The sequence below is a fragment of the Lepidochelys kempii genome, chromosome 6, assembly GCF_965140285.1.
Source record: "Lepidochelys kempii isolate rLepKem1 chromosome 6, rLepKem1.hap1, whole genome shotgun sequence".
NCBI classification, from domain to species: Eukaryota; Metazoa; Chordata; order Testudines; family Cheloniidae; genus Lepidochelys; species Lepidochelys kempii.
The window spans coordinates 76,765,724-76,784,697 of NC_136385.1; the positions used below are offsets into that span (position 1 = coordinate 76,765,724).

The 18,974-nt window shown below is 40.7% G+C and overlaps 1 protein-coding gene across 2 annotated transcripts in view; it reads left to right on the top strand.

Annotated features, from left to right (window-relative positions):
• Nucleotides 1–13,618: 13,618 nt before the first annotated feature.
• Nucleotides 13,619–18,974, top strand: part of LOC140913108 (formin) — a 246,752-nt gene continuing 241,396 nt past the window's right edge. For both annotated transcript variants that reach the window (XM_073348842.1, XM_073348843.1), the window contains exons 1-2: nucleotides 13,619–15,794; nucleotides 17,630–17,747. In XM_073348842.1, coding sequence (XP_073204943.1) covers nucleotides 14,373–15,794; nucleotides 17,630–17,747 — 1,540 coding nt within the window. In that variant the 5' untranslated portion in view covers nucleotides 13,619–14,372. The remainder of the gene's footprint in view (nucleotides 15,795–17,629; nucleotides 17,748–18,974) is intronic.

Below are 18,974 nucleotides of genomic sequence, written 5' to 3' on the forward strand. Positions count from 1 at the left end.
AACAAAACAATGTGTAACAGTGACGTCTATTGGCAGAGATACTAGAATTGATTTAGAATAATTCAGTCTATTATATCACTGAACTTGAGCTCATCTGGTATTTTATCTTTGAACTGTTTTTAATTGTAGCTTTTTGTCCATCTCACCCTCACTTAATTTGTTAAAATAACTATTTTGACTGTTGTTGTGCTACTGTGATAGTACATACATAAATTACATCTCACACTAGCATTTTTGGAATATTCTTTAGATAATTTCTTGAAATGAAAAACAACTAGGATGGAATGGATTGGTTTTGGTCCTTGTCTGCTTCTACTGCTGCAAATGGATGCTGCAACAGGGAGAAGTCAATCCATGGTTCAAAAATTGCACATGCATATAAAGCCTTCATATACAGTAGGGGATATTTCAAATTAAAATTAATTGACCACAGTAATTTGAATTAATATGGGAAATCTGACAGTAAAGTAGTTTGTTTCCATCTTTTCTTAATCTTGCATCACCTTTTTTGTTAAAAAGCAAACAAACAAAATTCTCTCTTTAGAGAGCTTGTTAGCCACTCTATAAAAGTTTGGTTTCCCTCTGTTGCTGTCAAGGAAAAAAGAAGTGTTCATACAACTATTTTCAAAAGACTCTCAATCTAAGTGATTATCCCCTAAAGTGTGGTGATGGTCACCATAGTGAACGTCAAAATAGCACCTTTTTTACACAACAGATCCAGTCCCTGTGTGCACTGCAAGTCTTACATGCTTTAGTTACTGAATAAATATGTTTTTTTTTTTTATTCTGTTAGTCCTGAGCAGGCAAAGTAGCTATGGGAAATTGAGATGGATTCTGCTCTGTCTTGAGTATCAAAAGCAAAATGCAAAATCTTTATTTGTTTTGATGAATCAGAAGATCTCATCTTTACCTTCAGATCACAGTTTGAGTTTGCAGTTACACAGACTTGTGAAGTAATTGTGTCTGATGTAGAAAATATTGAAAACAATTAAACATGGAACCCCATGCTGCCATTTATTCAGTATCATATCTCAGAGTAAAAAGACACTTAAAACAGGTGCCAACATGTACCTTACTGGTGAGAAATACTTCTCAGTGCATTACTTCTGCCTCTAAGAAGGCATTGCTCTTATTTCCATTATGCTTCTCTTTGTAGGGACTCAATTCCATAGTGTCTGGGTTTTTTAAAAAAAAGTTTATAAAGTACAGAATCATGGAAATGTAGGGCTGAAATGGATCTCAAGCAGTCGTCATGTCCAGACCCCTGTGCTGAGGCAGGACCAAGTAAACCTAAAACATCCCTGGCAGGTGTCTGTCCAACCTGTTTTTTAAAAACCTCTAGAGTTGGAGATTCCACAACCTCTTTTGGAAGCCTGTAGTTCTTAATTATCATTATAATTAGAAAGGTTTCCTAATAATTAACCTAAATCTCTCTCGCTGTAGATAAAGCCCATTACTTCTTGCCCTTCCTTCAGTGTACGTGGAGAACAATTGATCAAAGTTCTCAATATATTTAACATATTTGAGGACTGCTATCATGTCCCCCCTCAGTCTTCTTTTCTCAAGACTAACATTCCCAGGTTTTTAAAATTTCCTCTTAAGTCTGGCTTTCTAACCCTTGTCTCATTTTTGTTGCTCTCCTTTGGACTCCCTCAAATATGTCCACATCTTTCCTAAAGTGTGGCTTCCAGAACTGGACAAAGTACTCCAACTGAGTAGAGCAGGACAATTACCTCCCATGTTTATACATACAACAGTCCTGTCAACACCCAGAATCATATTTACTTTTTTTTCCAAGCTGCATCACATTGTTGACACACATTGAATTTGTGATTCACTATAACCCCTAAATCCTATTTAGCAATACTACCACCTACCCAGCTAGTGCCCATTTTGCAGTTGTGCATTTTATTTTTCCTTCCTAAATGAAATACTTTGCATTTAACTTTATTGAATTTCATCTTGTTGAATTCAGAACAATTTTCCAATTTGTCAAGGTCATTTTGAATTCTAATCCTGTCCTTCAAAGTGCTTGCAACCCCTCTCTGATTGGTTTCATCTGTAAATTTTATAAACATACGCTACACTCCATTATCCATGTCATTAATGAAAATATTGAACAGAATATTGACTAACCCCTGGGAGCCCCAACTAGACATGCCTTCTCAGTTGAACAGGAATCCATTGATATCTATCCTTTAGGTATGGTCTTTCAACCAGTTTGGACACCCACCTTATAATAATTTAATCTAGACCACATTTCCTTGCTTATGAGAATGTCATGTGGGACTGTATCAAAATCCTTACGAAAATCAAGATATATCACATCTACTGCTTCCCCCATCCAGTAGTCCAGTAACCCTGTCAAAGAAGGAAATTGGATTTTCTTCCCATGGGACCCTACCTACCAATTCTGAGTTAATCTTCTTTTTTGAAGTCCATTGTCCTTATTCTGCTGCTCTCATCCCTTCCTTTTCTCAGAATCATAAAATCATCGTTTCATGAGCACTTGCACCCAAATTGTCTTCCACCAGATTTGCTACCAATTGTTCTCTGTTGGTCAAAATCAAACCTAAAGTGGTTGTCCTCCTGGCGGCTACTTCACTTTCTGAAACGTTAGCACTTATACAATAACTCATAGCTCACTAATCAGTGGGAGCTGAGGTCACTCACAGCCCTAAAATCCTAAAAACATAATTATTCTTGGTATGGTCAGCACCTTATGGGTGTTTTGTTCCAGTAATGAATTGCCTTTTTTTAATGCATCCCCTATACAAATGTAAGTGTTAATCAGACTGCTGGTTATGTATTGACTTCTGAAGAAAAAGACATTCATGAACTTTACTGCCCCTGTTATGAGTGTGTTTTGCCTCTTTTAAGTGAAAGATAAATGTTAATAGCTAGTGTTTTCACAAGTAGGAATTTACTGTTCTTTCACTCTTTTCCCCATTGAACTCATTTACTCCCTTTTTCTTATATTATGATTTATTTGTATTGTGGGAGCATCTAGAGGTTCCAACTAAGATTAGGGCTCTAGAGTGCTAGGTAGAATAAGAAAAATTCCCTGCCCTGGAGAGTTTACAGTCTTAAAAGAAAAGACCAACAAAAGGTGGGATAGGGAAGAAAAGCACATAGAGAGGAAATGAAGTTCATGGAACATAGTAGAGCAACAACTAGAATCCAAGTCTGCTTGGTCCCAATCTGGTGTCCAATTCACTAGTCCATTCTGCCTCTCACCATTGCTCTAATCCAGGGGTTGGAAACCTTCGGCACGTGGCCCATCAGGGTAATCCGCTGGTGGGCTGCAACACATTTTGTTTGTGTTGACCATCCGCAGGCACGGCCCACAGTGGCCATGGTTTGCTATTCTCGGCCAATGGGAGCTGCAGGGGGCCATGCCTGCGGATGGTCAACATAAACAAAATGTCTCACGGCCTGCCAGCGGATTACCCGAATGGACCGCATGCCGAAGGTTGCTTACCCCTGCTCTAACCTGTATTCCATTTTGTGTTTGTGTACCTTTCATAATAATTTTTAGGACATCCCAAACATTAACTAATCTTGTCAACATCATTGTGTGGCATGGTGTATTATCCTAATTTTACAAATGGAGAACTTAAAGTAGGAGAATGAAATGATTTGACTGAGCCACAGATAATCCGTGTCAGTGCCCATATTAGTATACAGGAGTAATCTAGGTTTAACTCAGTAGCCTCTCATGCTGTTGAGTTCCCCTTGTGGCCAGATCCATCTCTCAGTGGAACTACAGTGTTGACTCAGCTACAGGCAGCCATCGTGCATTCCCTGGCTCCCTAGACACCTTTGAGGAGCAGTGGGCACTATCTGGGGTTCTCTGCTTAGTGTCCCCCTCAGGCTTCCTGCTTATGACCCTGTGACCTGCACTCCTGTCCCTGTTCATCATTAGTTGTACCCCGAACTCACTTGATCCTTGGGTTCAGTAGCTCCTCCCCTTTAGGCTGGGGGAGGGACCTTCAGATCTGGATGGGCTTGCGCCTGCCCACCCCCAGGACTTCAATAGGTACAGGCAGCCATCTGGTGGTCCTAACAACATCAGTACCTACACACTTATAAATTAATCCCCGGGTCCTATATAGTTGAGACCTACAGCTGTTGATTGGCTAGCTCTGAGTGGCTGCATAAGGGAATGGAAAGAGAATAATTTCTAATTTATTTATAGGAAAAATTCTTGATAAGCTTTTCAACTCTAACCATTTATTTACAATATCAATGTTTTTTTAATCAAACATAAAAACTGAGATTACTCTGACACTTACAAACTTCCAAAAATTGAGGGGCTGCAGGCTGTCATTGAATAAAGGATAAAACCTTAAAAGCACTGAATCCAACAGCAGTCCAAACAAGGATGTAAACTACATTATTCCAGTGCTATTCTAATTGTCTACTATTGCTCTAGAAAAGCAGCAAAAATAAATATTAACTTTTATAGCTTTCACTAAGACTTCTGTTAACAAATGGATCTTCAGTGTCGTCATCCCATTTCCCATGCTCCTTTGTTCCTATGTTTGCCTCACTGCTGCAACCTTGAAATGTCTCTCATCATCTCGGATATACTTGGAATCATATACTGTGTGGATCCAGGGTTGTGAGCTCAGTCTCTCTCTCTCTGCCTGCCTCTTTTTTTTTTTAAACCATGACTCTTGACCCAGCAAACAATCATTTATATCTGTTAAAGTATGTGGATGGACATAACTCTGTTCTGGGTTAATGGCTGAGTAAATGACTCAGCAAGAGGCTATTTTGATCCTCCCAACTAAAGAACACCCAGTTAAGATGAAATTGGTCCCTGTGTTGTGTAACATATTTGATTTTAACTTCTGCTCTTTAAGGATATGACACAGAAGTGCAAGCAGTTTGGCTGGTAGCTCTTTCAGGGTGAGGTTACTTCTGTAGTTCCTAATCATTTGCATAGGAATGGTGCACTTTGTCCAGATCCCATTATGTGGTTTATCTAGCACTCTGTGTGTGTGTGTGTGTGTGTGACTCCTTCACACCTTTTGTTAAATCTCACAGTTGGGATTTGAGCCAAATACGTAACTTCTTTTTTGAGATACACTGCTGAAATCATTGATTTGTAAATGTTTAATGACCTATGTAGTTTTTAGTTTAATGACCTAATTGGTAAACAGAAAGTAAGAATTATTGTATTTACCTGTGTAGTAGCATGGGGATACAGATTTCATTAGGACCACTAGCCATCACATTCTCACCAATCTGCTTTAAGGGCAGTTTTTGTTTTAGGGACCCCAAATTCCTTCATAAATTTATGTACTACTGTGGTGGAGGCTGTATATGCACCATATTAGTTCCTTCTGAAAGCTGTGGAAGAGGCCTGATGTGTTAGAAATTGAAAGTATTCTAGGGTAAAATCCATTACAGGGTAACCGTAAATTTCTCAAAAATAAGCATTTATAAAACCAGAAAAATTAGAGTTAAGATTAAAATTAAAACAAATCTAAGGTATGGAAATGCTCAGAAAAGACAACTTAGTTCTGCCCTGTAGTGATATCTAAGGAGCAGCGAGAAAGGGAGGCAAAGTCTTTAAAAATCAGTTTAATCTATTCTGGGATTATGAACACTAAAATCCTTCATCATAATCATATTGTTATGACATGAGTTCATTACTCACATATGAGTCCCCAAAGAATTTTTTTCCAGTTGGTGACTAAGGCAGAAAATGAATTGGTCTGTGTGTGCAGTTTGCTATAACCATTTAAACACTTTTGTTTTGAGTGTTGGATTATTTGAGTCTACCGCACATGTGCATTCTATCTTCCTGGATAATTGATGTGATAGGCTACAGTCATCCCCACAGTCCTTGGTGGTTTTTGTCAGCAAGCTAAAATGCAGAACTTCAACCTTTTGTTGTATCTGACTGCTGAGCCCTTGTCTAAGCAGAAGAGAACACACAACCAGCATCATCCTTTTTTATTTTGGTGATAAACAAATCAAAAAGGCATTGCTATGGAAATCATTATTTTCTGATGATGGCTTGCCCTCTGTAGAACAAGTAATTGGCCTCTAATTGTGTAATCATTTTCAAGAGATGATTCAAACTCTTCTCCTTCCAAATCCCCATGCATTGGAGCCACATTGAAATTCCTCCTTAGCTTCCTGTATAGTATTACCATATGGTTGTAGACTAGCCTATGTGTTCATGTCCATCCCATTAATCTGTGGTTCTGGTAACAGAAAGGATCTGGGAATGTCACCTGAACTGTTTCTGACAGAAAGTCTAGGACCCTGGTTTAAATCCCTGAGGGAAGGGTTATTTTCTTTGTGTCTTTTATTATGTGTTTTAAGGCTCTCTCCCCAGGGAAGGCATTATGTACTTCAAGAATTCTGTCCCTGAGAGGGTAATGGGAGGGGTGTGTAACTTCCATCTGTGATTTAAATGTAGGTCACAAAGGATGTGGATTATTAAATGTACTTTCAGTTGTCATGAATGTTTTTTCTGTGGTATAATTAGTATGTCGACTCCTCCTGGTTCTGACAGTTGCTACCACTGATTTCAAGAGCTTTTTTTGAAGAATTAGGGAGCTGAAGATAGGTCAGGGCAGAACCGGGTGGCAGGATTTGTAAATTGCCATAGCCTGTTCTTCTTAGAGAAACTGCAGCTATTTATAGAGGGGTACTGAGAAACATGCACCCTCTGAGTCCAGGGTCAGTAGCGAGTTCTGTTAGAGGATGTTTCGCAGGAGATTGATTCCCTCAGTATTAAAACTCCTGTATCTCAACTCAATCCCATTCTTTTCTCACTGCATGATGGTATCTTTGGTTTATTCACACACACACACACACACACCCCTTATCCAATAGATAGGAGTGCTTGTTTTTTTACCAATGATTCTGTCTCCTTGTTTGAGGCGACTGTCTGATTTTGAAACCTGAATGGATTGTGGAAGTTTTGTATGAGGCCATGGATGGGTAAACTGAGTAGCCTGTAGGTTGTGTGGTAACCTTGAATTGGTTGTAGAGTACCTGGGTCTTGGGATATTTTTCCCAGTAGTGGATACAAAGTTGGGCTCCTTCCCTCAGGCTGAGGTCCTGATGGCTTTGGGATAAGGAGATTTTCACTTCCTGAAGCACATCATCAGGAAAACAAAGGCAAATTGTAAACCAGTGTTGTTTGCTAGGTACCTTTCTCTAGAAGAGCAGCTGCTTCTGTAGGGATTGGATCTGGCTCATCACAAGGTATTGCCATTTGTGCAATACACTATTTCACTCCCTTTTTTCACTGCTCCAATTCTGACAGCTGGACACAAAGTCTTTATTGTATAAGTCTACAATTTATCTGGAATACATATTAACAATAGGTCATAAAACCTCCTTATCTTCACTGCAAATGAGTGCTGTCACTGCTACTGGGCTAATTACACCTTGATCTGCACCTGCTGTCCTTGATTGTACCCTCGCAGGTGACAAGCCTCTCTACCTTCACCTTTCTTGGGGTGGAATCATGTGATTCTCCCCCATTCAGACTGGGCCTTGGGTTGCAGTCCCCTAGTACTAACTGTGATTACTTTAGCAGGCCCAAGTTATAGTCAGTATCTGCAGTTCTGCTCCTCAGAAGCTCTTTCCAATGGCACCAAGTGACCAAGCAGCCTTCTTAAATAAACAATATGTTGCTTTGCAAAGCATTTCAGAGAAAGAGATCTTAAAACTATAAATAATGCCTACTGTTCAGCTGTCTTCCCTAAAACTTACCATCCCCTGGAAGCTTGGGTGGGCCTCAGCTCCTTCAGATACTCTCACAGGACTTGCCTCTGTGCCCAGGTCTGTTCCTGCAGGAACTGCTCACTCACTCACCTCCGCCCTCCCTCTCTCCAAAAAATCTTTTTAACCATTTAAAGAAAAGGAGTACTTGTGGCCCCTTAGACACTAACCAATTTATTTGAGCATAAGCTTTCGTGAGCTACAGCTCACTTCACACTTCATCGGATGCATTGAGTGGAATGCATCCGATGAAGTGGGCTGTAGCTCACGAAAGCTTATGCTCAAATAAATTGGTTAGTCTCTAAGGTGCCACAAGTACTCCTTTTCTTTTTGCGGATACAGACTAACACGGCTGCTACTCTGAAACCTGTCAATTTAACCATTTAGTTTTCCTTTGATCCCCAAGCTGCCAGCCTTGGCAAAACAGCTGTGTAACTTTGGGCTGGAGCCTGGAAGTAAGGTCTTCATTGTTAATAGCTCAGCCATTGCTTTGTACTCACCCCAAGTGTTTCTTGGGAGGCTATTTATCAAGATCTGTTGTGTTGCCTTCCTACTTGTTTTTCCATCAGCCTCCTGTTAAACTAAACCAATACATTCATACAGGAAAACCCAATAATCCAGTGTAGACATACAGTGACTATCTCAATAATCAGACCACATAAAGTATTCATCATATTATTGCAGATCAGTCAATATTCCTAGATTACATAGTATTTGCAGCAGACATGGAAGTGCTATTTAATATTAATACAAGGATAATAGTCTGGTACAATATGGATGAGTGAGCTTGGTTTGAATAGGGCAGCTTGAAATAGTTTATGGGCCAGACTCGTAGCAAAGAATCCATCAGACCAATTATTTAAAAGGCCTTGTCTACACTACAGAGCTTTTGTCGACAAAAGTTATGTCAACACTCAAAAAGCGCTATAACAAAAATCAGTATTGCATGTTCACACTCGCTCCCTCCGTCGGCAGAGCACATCCGCAGTTGGGGCACTATCATCAACAGTGTGAGCAATGCACTGTGGGTACCTAACCTAGAGATCCTAGAGGTACCTGTCCTGGAGATCCTATCCTAGAGACCGGTTTCAGAGTAGCAGCCATGTTAGTCTGTATCTGCAAAAAGAAAAGGAGTACTTGTGGCACCTTCGAGACTAACAAATTTATTTAAGCATAAGCTTTTGTGAGCTACAGCTCACTTCATTGGATACATGTAGTGGAAAATACAGTGGGGAGATTTATATACACAGAGAACTTGAAACAATGGGTGTTACCATACACACTGTAACAAGAGTGATCAGGTAAGGTGAGCTATTACCAGCAGGGGAGCGGTTGGGGGGAGGGGAAGACCTTTTGTAGTGATGATCAAGGTGGGCCATTTCCAGCAGTTGACAAGAACATCTGAGGAACAGTGGGGTGGGGGGGGAAGGGGTAAACATGGGGAAATAGTTTTACTTTGTGTAATGACCCATCCACTCCAAGTCTCTATTCAAGCCTCAGTTAATTGTATCCAGTTTGCAAATTAATTCCAATTCAGCAGTCTCTCGTTGGAGTCTGTTTTTGAAGTTTTTTTGTTGAAGAACTGCAACTTTTAGGTCTGTAATTGAGTGACCAAAGAGATTGAAGTGTTCTCTGACTGGTTTTTGAATGTTATAATTCTTGACGTCTGATTTGTGTCCATTTATTCTTTTACGTAGAGACAGTTCAGTTTGGCCAATGTACATGGCAGCGGGGCATTGCTGGTACATCATGGCATATATCATATCAGTAGATGTGCAGGTGAACGAGCCTCTGATAGTGTGGCTGATGTGATTAGGCCCTATGATGGTGTCCCCTGAATAGATATGTGGGCACAGTTGGCAACGGGCTTTGTTGCAAGGATAGGTTCCTGGGTTAGTGGTTTTGTTGTGTGGTGTGTAGTTACTGGTAGGTATTTGCTTCAGGTTGGGGGGCTGTCTGTAAGCAAGGACTGGCCTGTCTCCCAAGATCTGTGAGATCTTGGGTCATCCTTCAGGATAGGTTGTAGATCCTTGATGATGCGTTGGAGAGGTTTTAGTTGGGGGATGAAGGTGATGGCTAGTGGTGTTCTGTTATTTTGTTTGTTTGTTTTTATCCTAGAGACCTTTCCTAGAGTTTCCTAGTGATCTTTCTGGAGGATTCCCATGAGATCTCGCCGTACATCAACACCCTGTTCTGCCATATTGATTAGCTGCACAGGGAAATGTCCAGCTCACAGAAACACAGCCAGCCTTGTACATTTCTATACCCTGAATCCACCTCCGCACTACACAAGTCACAGCCACTTATCAAGCATCTTCTCTCCTGCTTCTTGCTCACTGGAGAGGAACTGCTGAGATTGACTAGACACCTCCGGAGTGGTGAACAGTTCCTGGCTGCCTATCCCACCGGGCGACCCCGCCAGGAGCTCCACTTTGTCGTCTAACTCCACCTCTTCATTAATGATTTCGTGCTCCGGGTTAGGTTCTCTTTCCGATGCCCCAAAGTATCCATGGGGCTCTTGGTGGTGGAGGTGGGGTAACCACCAAGGATAGTGTCCAGCTCCTTATTGAACCAGCAGGTTTTAGGCATAGCACCGAGTGACAGTTTTCCTCCCTCATCTTATGGTACACCTGCCTCAGCTCCTTTATCTTCACTCTGTACTGCAGTGTGTCCCGATCATAGCCCTTTTCACACAAGCCTCGAGAAATCTGCCCATAGGTATCCCAATTCCTATGGCTCATATGCAGCTGGGACTGCACAGCCTCCTCTCTCCATATACTGAGCAGATCCAGCAGCTCTGCAGTGGTCCAAGCGGGAGAGCGTTTGCATCACCTGGGAAGATGCAATGAGACCTCTCCACACTGAGCCATCAGAAAATAGAATTTCAAAAATTTCAGGGGCTTCTAAGCGGGGAGGGGGGCAGATGGTTGTTTACCTGGCTGCAGGGCAGTGGTGTTTAAACCGCTGACCAGAGCAGTCAGGATGGGCATTGTGGGACACATCCTGGAGGCCAATTAAAGCCATAAAATCAAGCATGGTGACTGCACTGGCACTTTGTCGACAAAAAATCTTATCGCTCTTGTTGGGGTGGTTTTATTTTGTTGCCAAAACAGGGCATTTTTGCCACCAAAAGTCGCATTGCAGTTTGTATGCATTGACAGTTTTGTCAACAAAAGCTGCCTTTTGTCAACAAAACTCTGTAGTGTAGACAAGGCCAAAGAAACCCACGGTAATTGGTATGAGTTACGGTGCCTTCCACTGAATGCATCCGATGAAGTGAGCTGTAGCTCACGAAAGCTCATGCTCAAATAAATTGGTTAGTCTCTAAGGTGTCACAAGTACTCCTTTTCTTTTTGCGAATACAGACTAACACGGCTGCTACTCTGAAATTAGTCTCTAAGGTGTCACAAGTCCTCCTTTTCAAGAAGAAAAGCACAACCATGGCAATAGGAACAGCAGAAAAAATGGGAGTCTAGGCAAAATGAAGCATTAGGAAAACATAAAAAAAACAAGACTCTGTCCTGGGTCTTGACATAGAATCATTGAATATCCGGGTTGGAAGGGACCTCAGGAGGTCTAGTCCAACCCCCTGTTCAAAGCAGGACCAATCCCCAATTTTTGCCCCAGATCCCTAAATGGCCCCCTCAAGGATTGAACTCACAACCCTGGGTTTAGCAGGCCAATGCTCAAACCACTGAGCTATCCCTACAAATAGGTGTAAATTTACACACTGTGGGCTGGAGTCTCTGGTCCATTAAATTCACTTCATGCTGCTTACGTAGCACAAAGTGAATTTAAAATGCTCAGAGATTTGCACTAAAGAATTCCTATGTAAGGGGAATCTCCACCAGTGCTAAACTGGTAGAGGTTGCTCCTTTGCCACCTGCACCAGCATGTTCTCCCTAGCACAAGGGGCCCACAGGGAGGCCCTCTGGCAGCCCAGTTCTCTGCTGGTGTGGGACTTTATGCCAGTGGCTTAAGTTAAAACTGCCCCTGCAGGATTAATTTACACCAGGGCTGGGTGTAGGAGTGCCAATTTTCTAATCACACCAAACCAAACACCCTGACCCCGCCCCCTTCACCGAGGCTCTGCCCCGCCCCACCCCTTCCCAAGGCCTCACCCCCGCTCACTGCATCCCCTCTCCCTCTGTCGCTCACTCTCCCCCCACCATTACTCATTTGCTCATTTTCAGCAGGCTGGGGCAGGGGTTGGATTTGGGGTTTGGGCTCCAGCTGGGGGGTGCAGGCTCTGGGATGGGGCCAGAAATGAGGGGTTCAGGGTGCAGGGGGGGGCTCCAGTCTGGGGCAAGGGGTTGGGGTGTGGGAGGGGATACCCGCTCTGGGCTGGGGGTGTGGGCTCCAGGGTGGGGCCAGAAATGAGGGGTTCAGGGTGCAGGAGGGAGCTCCGAGTTAAGGAAGGGGTGAGGGCTCTGGTCCGGTGGTGTGGGCTCCGTGTTGGGGCAGGGGGTTGGGGTGCGGGCTCCAGCTGGGTGTGGAGCCAGGGATGAGGGGTTTGGTACAGGAGGGGGCACAGTGAAGAAACAAGACCAAACTTTTAAAGAATCCTTTAAAGTTTTAAAGAACATATGAGGTGATGGACAATAGGAGAGACAGACTATATTGTTTCCCTTTAAGTCACAAAAGAAGGTAAGGCATTTGGAATGGTTCCCACCTATTGCGTGTGTGTGTATGCGTGCAAATATATAATTCAGAAAGTGTGTATGTCTGAGATAAGTCCTTAACATCACAACTTGATGTTAGGGAGGCTTTGTTTCTGACCTGAGTAGAAGTCAGAAGTGTAATCAACTTTTTTTTTTTAGATCTTATGAACTTTCTTACTTTGTCATTTTACATTTTCAAAAATAACTTTTCCCTAATTATTTTCATGCTTTCTTAATTTTTTGAAATATTTAGGCATGAAGTTAAATATAATAAATTGATAGTGCACTTTCTCAGTGCATAGGACACAGAAGTGGGCATTGTCTATTTCAATAACCAGCCTTGTAGTTACATTTTTTCTAAACTTTGGCATACCAGTGGTATATTATCTGCAAATGGCTTTTCTTCAGAAGAAGCTAATATCACAGAAATGAATGGTGGAAATTAACCTCATGATTATGCTGTAATCTTCACCACTACGTGAGTTATGGATCATTGTATCAGAAACATTAGCACATTAACCACTGTGTCATCCATAATAGGTGAATGGGTGGTCTCACATTTAACAAGTCTCTTCATGGTGCAGGAAGAAGTAGACAAGGAAATTGGGAATTTCTCGTGTATTTGCAATTTTTGCAGTTTCTTAAATTGAAAAAGGAATAAAAATGAACCTTACTCTTAATGTGAGAGAACTTTTGCAGATTGCATGCATGAGCTTTATTTATATGTTACAAATAAAAAAGTTTCCCTTGGAAATGCTGAGGTTTACAAACTTGTAGCTTTCATTCCCAAACAGTGAAATTACCTTAGAGAGCCCCTTACATATATAGCATTATGTAGGCAATATAGAGGAAATTATTGAACTGAAATGTCTCTGCAGAAGGTATTGTACTTTGAAATAATAAAAAAGTAACACAAGTCCTGTTCTCTACACAGTTAATTGCTCACTTCTGAGCTTTCACTGTTTACCCTGCCTACCCTTTCAGCTTTTTGTCATTGGGTGTGGTGAATGGTCGCTAAGTACCTGTTTATAGTTCACAGAAATAGCCCTGGAGAGTTAAACCAGTAGTAATATGAAACCAATCTTCTTGGTGGGTGGGTGTGTGAGCTTTTTTTTTTTTTTTAAACTGGCCCTGGAGCCTGAAATCTGCATTCCAGATGAAACCTGCAGCAAAGCGGAAGGAGAGAGCTTGATATTTTTTATTCAGTTTCAAGGGTACTACGTCTAGATGCTGTAGCCGGTTGAGAATTCAGAACAGTCCAGAAGATCAACGAAGGTTGTTTTTGTTTGTTTGGTAGAGATTTTTGAAGTATTGCTTTGTGTGGATTTGTAATTTTACAGAGGTTTTTTTTTTTTTTTTGTGTGGTTGCATTTGCTAAAGGCGGTCTTAGACAAAGTGGAAAAGGTTACATGAAAGAAGCTTTCAGGAGTTTTCGGCAGACAGAAGTTCACAACCCATAAGGAAGTAGGAAACTAATGCGATTCGTTCTGTTCAACAGGCTTTTTCATTTATACAGTTGCTCTTCACTTTTAACAAGTAGGATTGTGTAGCCAGTAAGATTGCAGGAATTGGGGCAGTGATCATTGGTCTGGTTTTCAACTGAGAGTACAGTGCTGGCAGATTTTCGCTGACAAAAAGTCTTTTGTGTAAAGGAACAAGTAACGAAGCTGCCAAGAACTTTGAATACTGTATGTCAACATGCAGAGCCTTCTTGTTTCTCTTGGACTGGAGTTGTAAAATTTGACAGACGCTTTCAGTCCATACTACAGCGCTAGAAACATGAAAGGAGGGATAGTGTGACCTTGGGGAGACCGGCTTTCCTTATGATACAAAAAGAAGAGCTCCCATTGCATTTCCTGTTGTAAGTTAATAGACTGAATGGGTGTAATAAACAATTGTGTAGAAGGTAACTAACAGTAATAACAAAAGTAAAAGCTATATTGTGGTTTGCCCAACATGGAAGCAAATAACACTTCACCTGGCAGCAGTGAGCTTTTAGATCTAGGGCATGCAACAGAGACTGAACACAGCCAGCCTTTCTTCACTGCATTTTCTATGAAAGCACTTTTTGGATTTACTACTAAGTTGGAACCAGCAACTTTGAAAAAACAAGCAGTACTTAAGGCATTTCGAACTTTTGATGCTGATACAAATACCCAAGCTGCCAACCAAGACAAGGGTGGTGGTGGTCATGATGATCCAGAAGTACATCATGTGCTTCCCAAAATACAGCAGGCTGACCCGGAGGCCGGCAGCCAGGCTGACCCAGAGGCCAGCAGGCAGGCTGACCTGAATATGGAGTTAGCTGAACAGAATGAACCACCTCTTCCTCATTTAGAGTCTGTACAGCCTCCTTTGTCTGAATGTGACAGAGATGACAAGGATGCCATTTTTGTACAAAGTACTTTGGCTTATACAACAAGTGATACAGTATCGGACAATGAGAGTACAGACCTAGACAGTGATGGAGACAAAACAAACAAATCTGTGTTAACTATTGTGGCTTTGTCTGATGAGTCTTTAGAGAATAACAACCAGGATAACGAAGAATTGGAATCAGAAGGGTCCAGTGAAAGTAATGCCACTGTGGAGAGAGATAAAACTGAGTCAAGCTCACCAATTTCTCAGCAGCTTCCAACAGAGCTGAATGGTGATCTGGAATGTAGCTCAGCTAGAGAAGACAAAATGTTAACAGACGAGCACTGCATTGGCCCACCTTCTCTAGAACAGAATCCTCAAGAGCCTATGAGTGGAGAAGAACAAGCATCTTCAGCAAACGGCACTAATAACACATCCTCCCCAAAATCAGCCATAGGTGAAAAGACCTTTCAGCTACCTACTTTCTTTAGTGGATTGCGTGTGCGAAAAAAAGGTCTAGCTGCAGAGGATGGAGAGACTATCACAGAAATTAAACCAAAGGACAGTGATTTGGCTCTGCTTAAATTAAAACAGCCGGTTAAGAAATCTAATATTACATCAGATGTGCTCACTAAAAAGAAACCAGCTGAGCCTAAAACAAGTCCTACTTTCCTGGAACAGCTCTCTCAGCTGTTAAACATTGAGGTCTCTAAAAATGAAGATAAAGCCGAAGATTCAGGTGAGGAGACTAGTGAGACCAGTGATGAAGGCCAGGAGAGCAAAGCCACCAATAGAACGGAGCCCCTGTCCCCTGCTGAAGAAACAAAACCAAGCCCAGCTGAGTCGGCATTAGATGCATTTAAAGCTTTGTTTACGCGGCCTCCAAAAAAGGAGATGACTGTTGATACTTCAGAGCTGGAAGCCATAAAACGCAAAATGAGAAATGAAAAGGAGTTGCTGAAAGCAGTATTTGAGAGATCAAAATCAAAGTCTGGGAATGGAGCATCTGACCTGAAATCTGTAGGTTTGAGTTACTTTTACATTCTAAGGGCTCGAGGTAAATAAATGGATATAAAATAATTTCTGCTGATAAAATGATTGGTGTGAACTAAAATAACTAAAGTCAAAATTTCAAGCGTGGCTTCTGATTTTGGGAGCCTTAAGTTTTGGCTTCCCAACTTGAGACACCTTTAATCTTTTCACAAGTGCTGGACAACCCGAGTTCTGAATGAAGTCAGTGAGAACTATAGATGATGAGCACCTTTTGAAAACAAGGCCAAAGATGTCTCAAGTTGGGAATCCAAAAAATTTGAGTCCCCCAATTTGTGTGTCTAATATAAAAAATGTGGCTGCAAATCAATTGCTTTCCTTTCATTTAATGTGGGTACTCTCTGAATCAAAGTTAAATTACAAGTATTTACTGTAAATATCTTTAATTATCCTAATAGAAAGTTAATACTGAAATTCACTCTTTATTGTTATTGTAAATATTACACTTCATATCATATACCTAGACTTCAAGAAAACCTAAAGAGAGTTATCAGAGATCAGTGTCAGCCTCAACTCTACACTGTCTTTATTTTTAATGGCTTTTCTTTCTAAAAGTAATTTTTGTTTTGTTTTTTAAAATCCTCTTAGAAAGAATTGTATTATGACAGGTGATGCAACAGACAATAAGTTGTATACAATTTTCTGGGTGACTTGCCAAAGAGAGGGGCCCTAAAAGGTATCCTCTCTGTCAATTGTCTATACACCTAAACTCTGATCTTACAAAGACTTCCACATGTTCAGCAGTACACAGGACAGTTGTCCCAGTGAAATCAGTGGAACTATTTATCTGTTTAAAGTTAAGCATGTTCCTGTATGTTTATGGGATTGGAGCCTCTGTCAATATGGTGTTTTGGATATGTGTATTTTTAAGTGAAAAAAGGCAATAAAACCCCCACAAAACTCTCCCACATTGAGAGTCTGAATAAACCAATATAAATTCATAGTAAGGACCTGAACTTAAATGCAAATACATAAATTTAAAAGCCCCTTTGAGTTAAATGAGCAGAAAAAGGACACATCCTTTAACAATTACAGATGTGTGCAGATGTAATTAATTCATAAAACTATTTTCATTGACTACAGTAGGATTGCGTGTTTGAGTAAGGGTTGTGGGGTTGGGTCCTAAATCTGAAGCTGGATAACCTAGAATTTGTTTGCCTGTACTCCAAGTTTTGAGTTTCCATTCACGTGTGCGTGTGTGTGTATGTATGTGTTTTAAAAAAAACCTCTAAGAACTTCTCCTGGGTAGACTGAGACCTTGTAGACACAATATCAGCTTATAGTAAATTTCCTGTGGTGGGGAAAATGTAGATGCTGGCAGGGCATTTGTTTCTCATGTGTATCAGTGACACTAGTGAGCACTACTATAATTCACCTTCAACAAAACCATGTTTGGCTCTTCCAACTTTAGCTATAGATACAGAATAAATATGAAAATTCCTGACACCGTATTAGCCTCCTTGGTTCACAACAGGCAGGCAGCTTCTCAGAGCTACTTTGTTATATTTAAATTAAAATGCTGCATGTAACATGCTAGTAAGCTTTGTGATGTTTCCCCCCACCCCCAAAGCAGTTGTTCTTACACTCTTTTCCTCCTTTCTTCATCCTCACCGACTGAATTTCATTATAATGGATTGGAATCAAACTCATAATCATCCTGGCTCTAATTTTATAATGCAAATGAGCTCCAGTTATGGACGGCCATTGCTTTAAATACACAAGTTTAGTTAAACGCAGTATTTACCATTTTTGGAATGGATTAATATTGCAACATTTTAATCTTCTCTTTTTCATATTTTTAATAGCCTGACCTAAATCCCTCAGAGCAAGATGACAAAACTCCAGGGAAACTCCAGGCTGTCTGGCCTCCACCTGAAATCAACAAGGGAAAAGAAAAAGTGGGGTTGAAGTACACTGAAGCAGGTAAAACAAAAAGGTGAAAGACTTGCAGAAATGGATTGTTGTAATGTTTCAAGTGTTGGGTTTGTGAAATATAAAAATGATTATTTTCTTATTCTAAAAAGCTGACAGCATATTATTTTTTTTCTCACCATGGCACTAGTTACCATGACCTGGTAGGTAGGTAATTTGAAACTCTCTGTGGATTTGGATGCCATCTGAAGAAATTATAACCTTTTGAAACTTCTTATGAAAAAAAAATTGCATTGTTTTCTGATACGCTAGGCCAAACATATATCTGGTGCAACTCTGTTTAAATTAGTGGAGGGATCAAGATGGTCTAATATGTCAGAATTACTATAGATTCCTTCTTTTTGGGTTAGAACACATTTTGGGTATTGAATCTGCCAGATTCTAGTCTGATTTGCTGATTCTCTTTCGGTACCATTACACTGATGTTTTTACATTCAGAGTAGAAGTAGGAGTATTAACGTGTTTAGTTTTGTTACCTTCTTTGCATAGGCACGTAGGAGTAGCTGTATCCAATCAGATCACTGGTCCATCTAGTTTGGTATTTTGTGTGTAACAGATCCCAGTACTAGATGCTTCAGCAGAAGGCATGAGAAACCCAGTGCTGGACGTTTCTGGAATAGTCTACCTGTAGGAAAATGTTTCATCCAAGCCCATATCAGCTAGTTGTTGGCTTGTGCCCTGAGCATGAGGGTTCATAGACCTTAAAAATGTGTTTATTGTATCCAAGTGTAACTCTGGCTGTTCTCATTATTCATACATTGTGGGATTTTTCTAAAGCACCTAAATGAAAGGCAATGGGATTTGTGTTCCTAATTCACCTAGTTACTTTTGAAAAATTTATCCATAAATGATTTAGTAGGATTAAAAAAGGATTAAATTCTTGGCCTTTATGCTATATTCTGGCAATAAATTCTGCAGTTTAATTGCCTGTGTCTTGTATTGGGTTTAAATGTGTTGTCTTTTAGTTTCAATTAAGGCCTACCTGCTGTTGTATTACTAGAGAGGGTAAATGGGAGTAATGGATTTACTTTTCATATATGATTCATTATCTTGTTTATTTCTATTGTGTCCCTTCTTATTTGTCTGGATTCTAAACTACATATTCTCACTCCTTTCACTGTCTTCTTGACTCATAACTTTTTCACTCCCTCCTGAACCCCTACTATTTCTGAACAATTACTCATAGGTAAGAGAATAATACTAGTTAAATGATGTTGA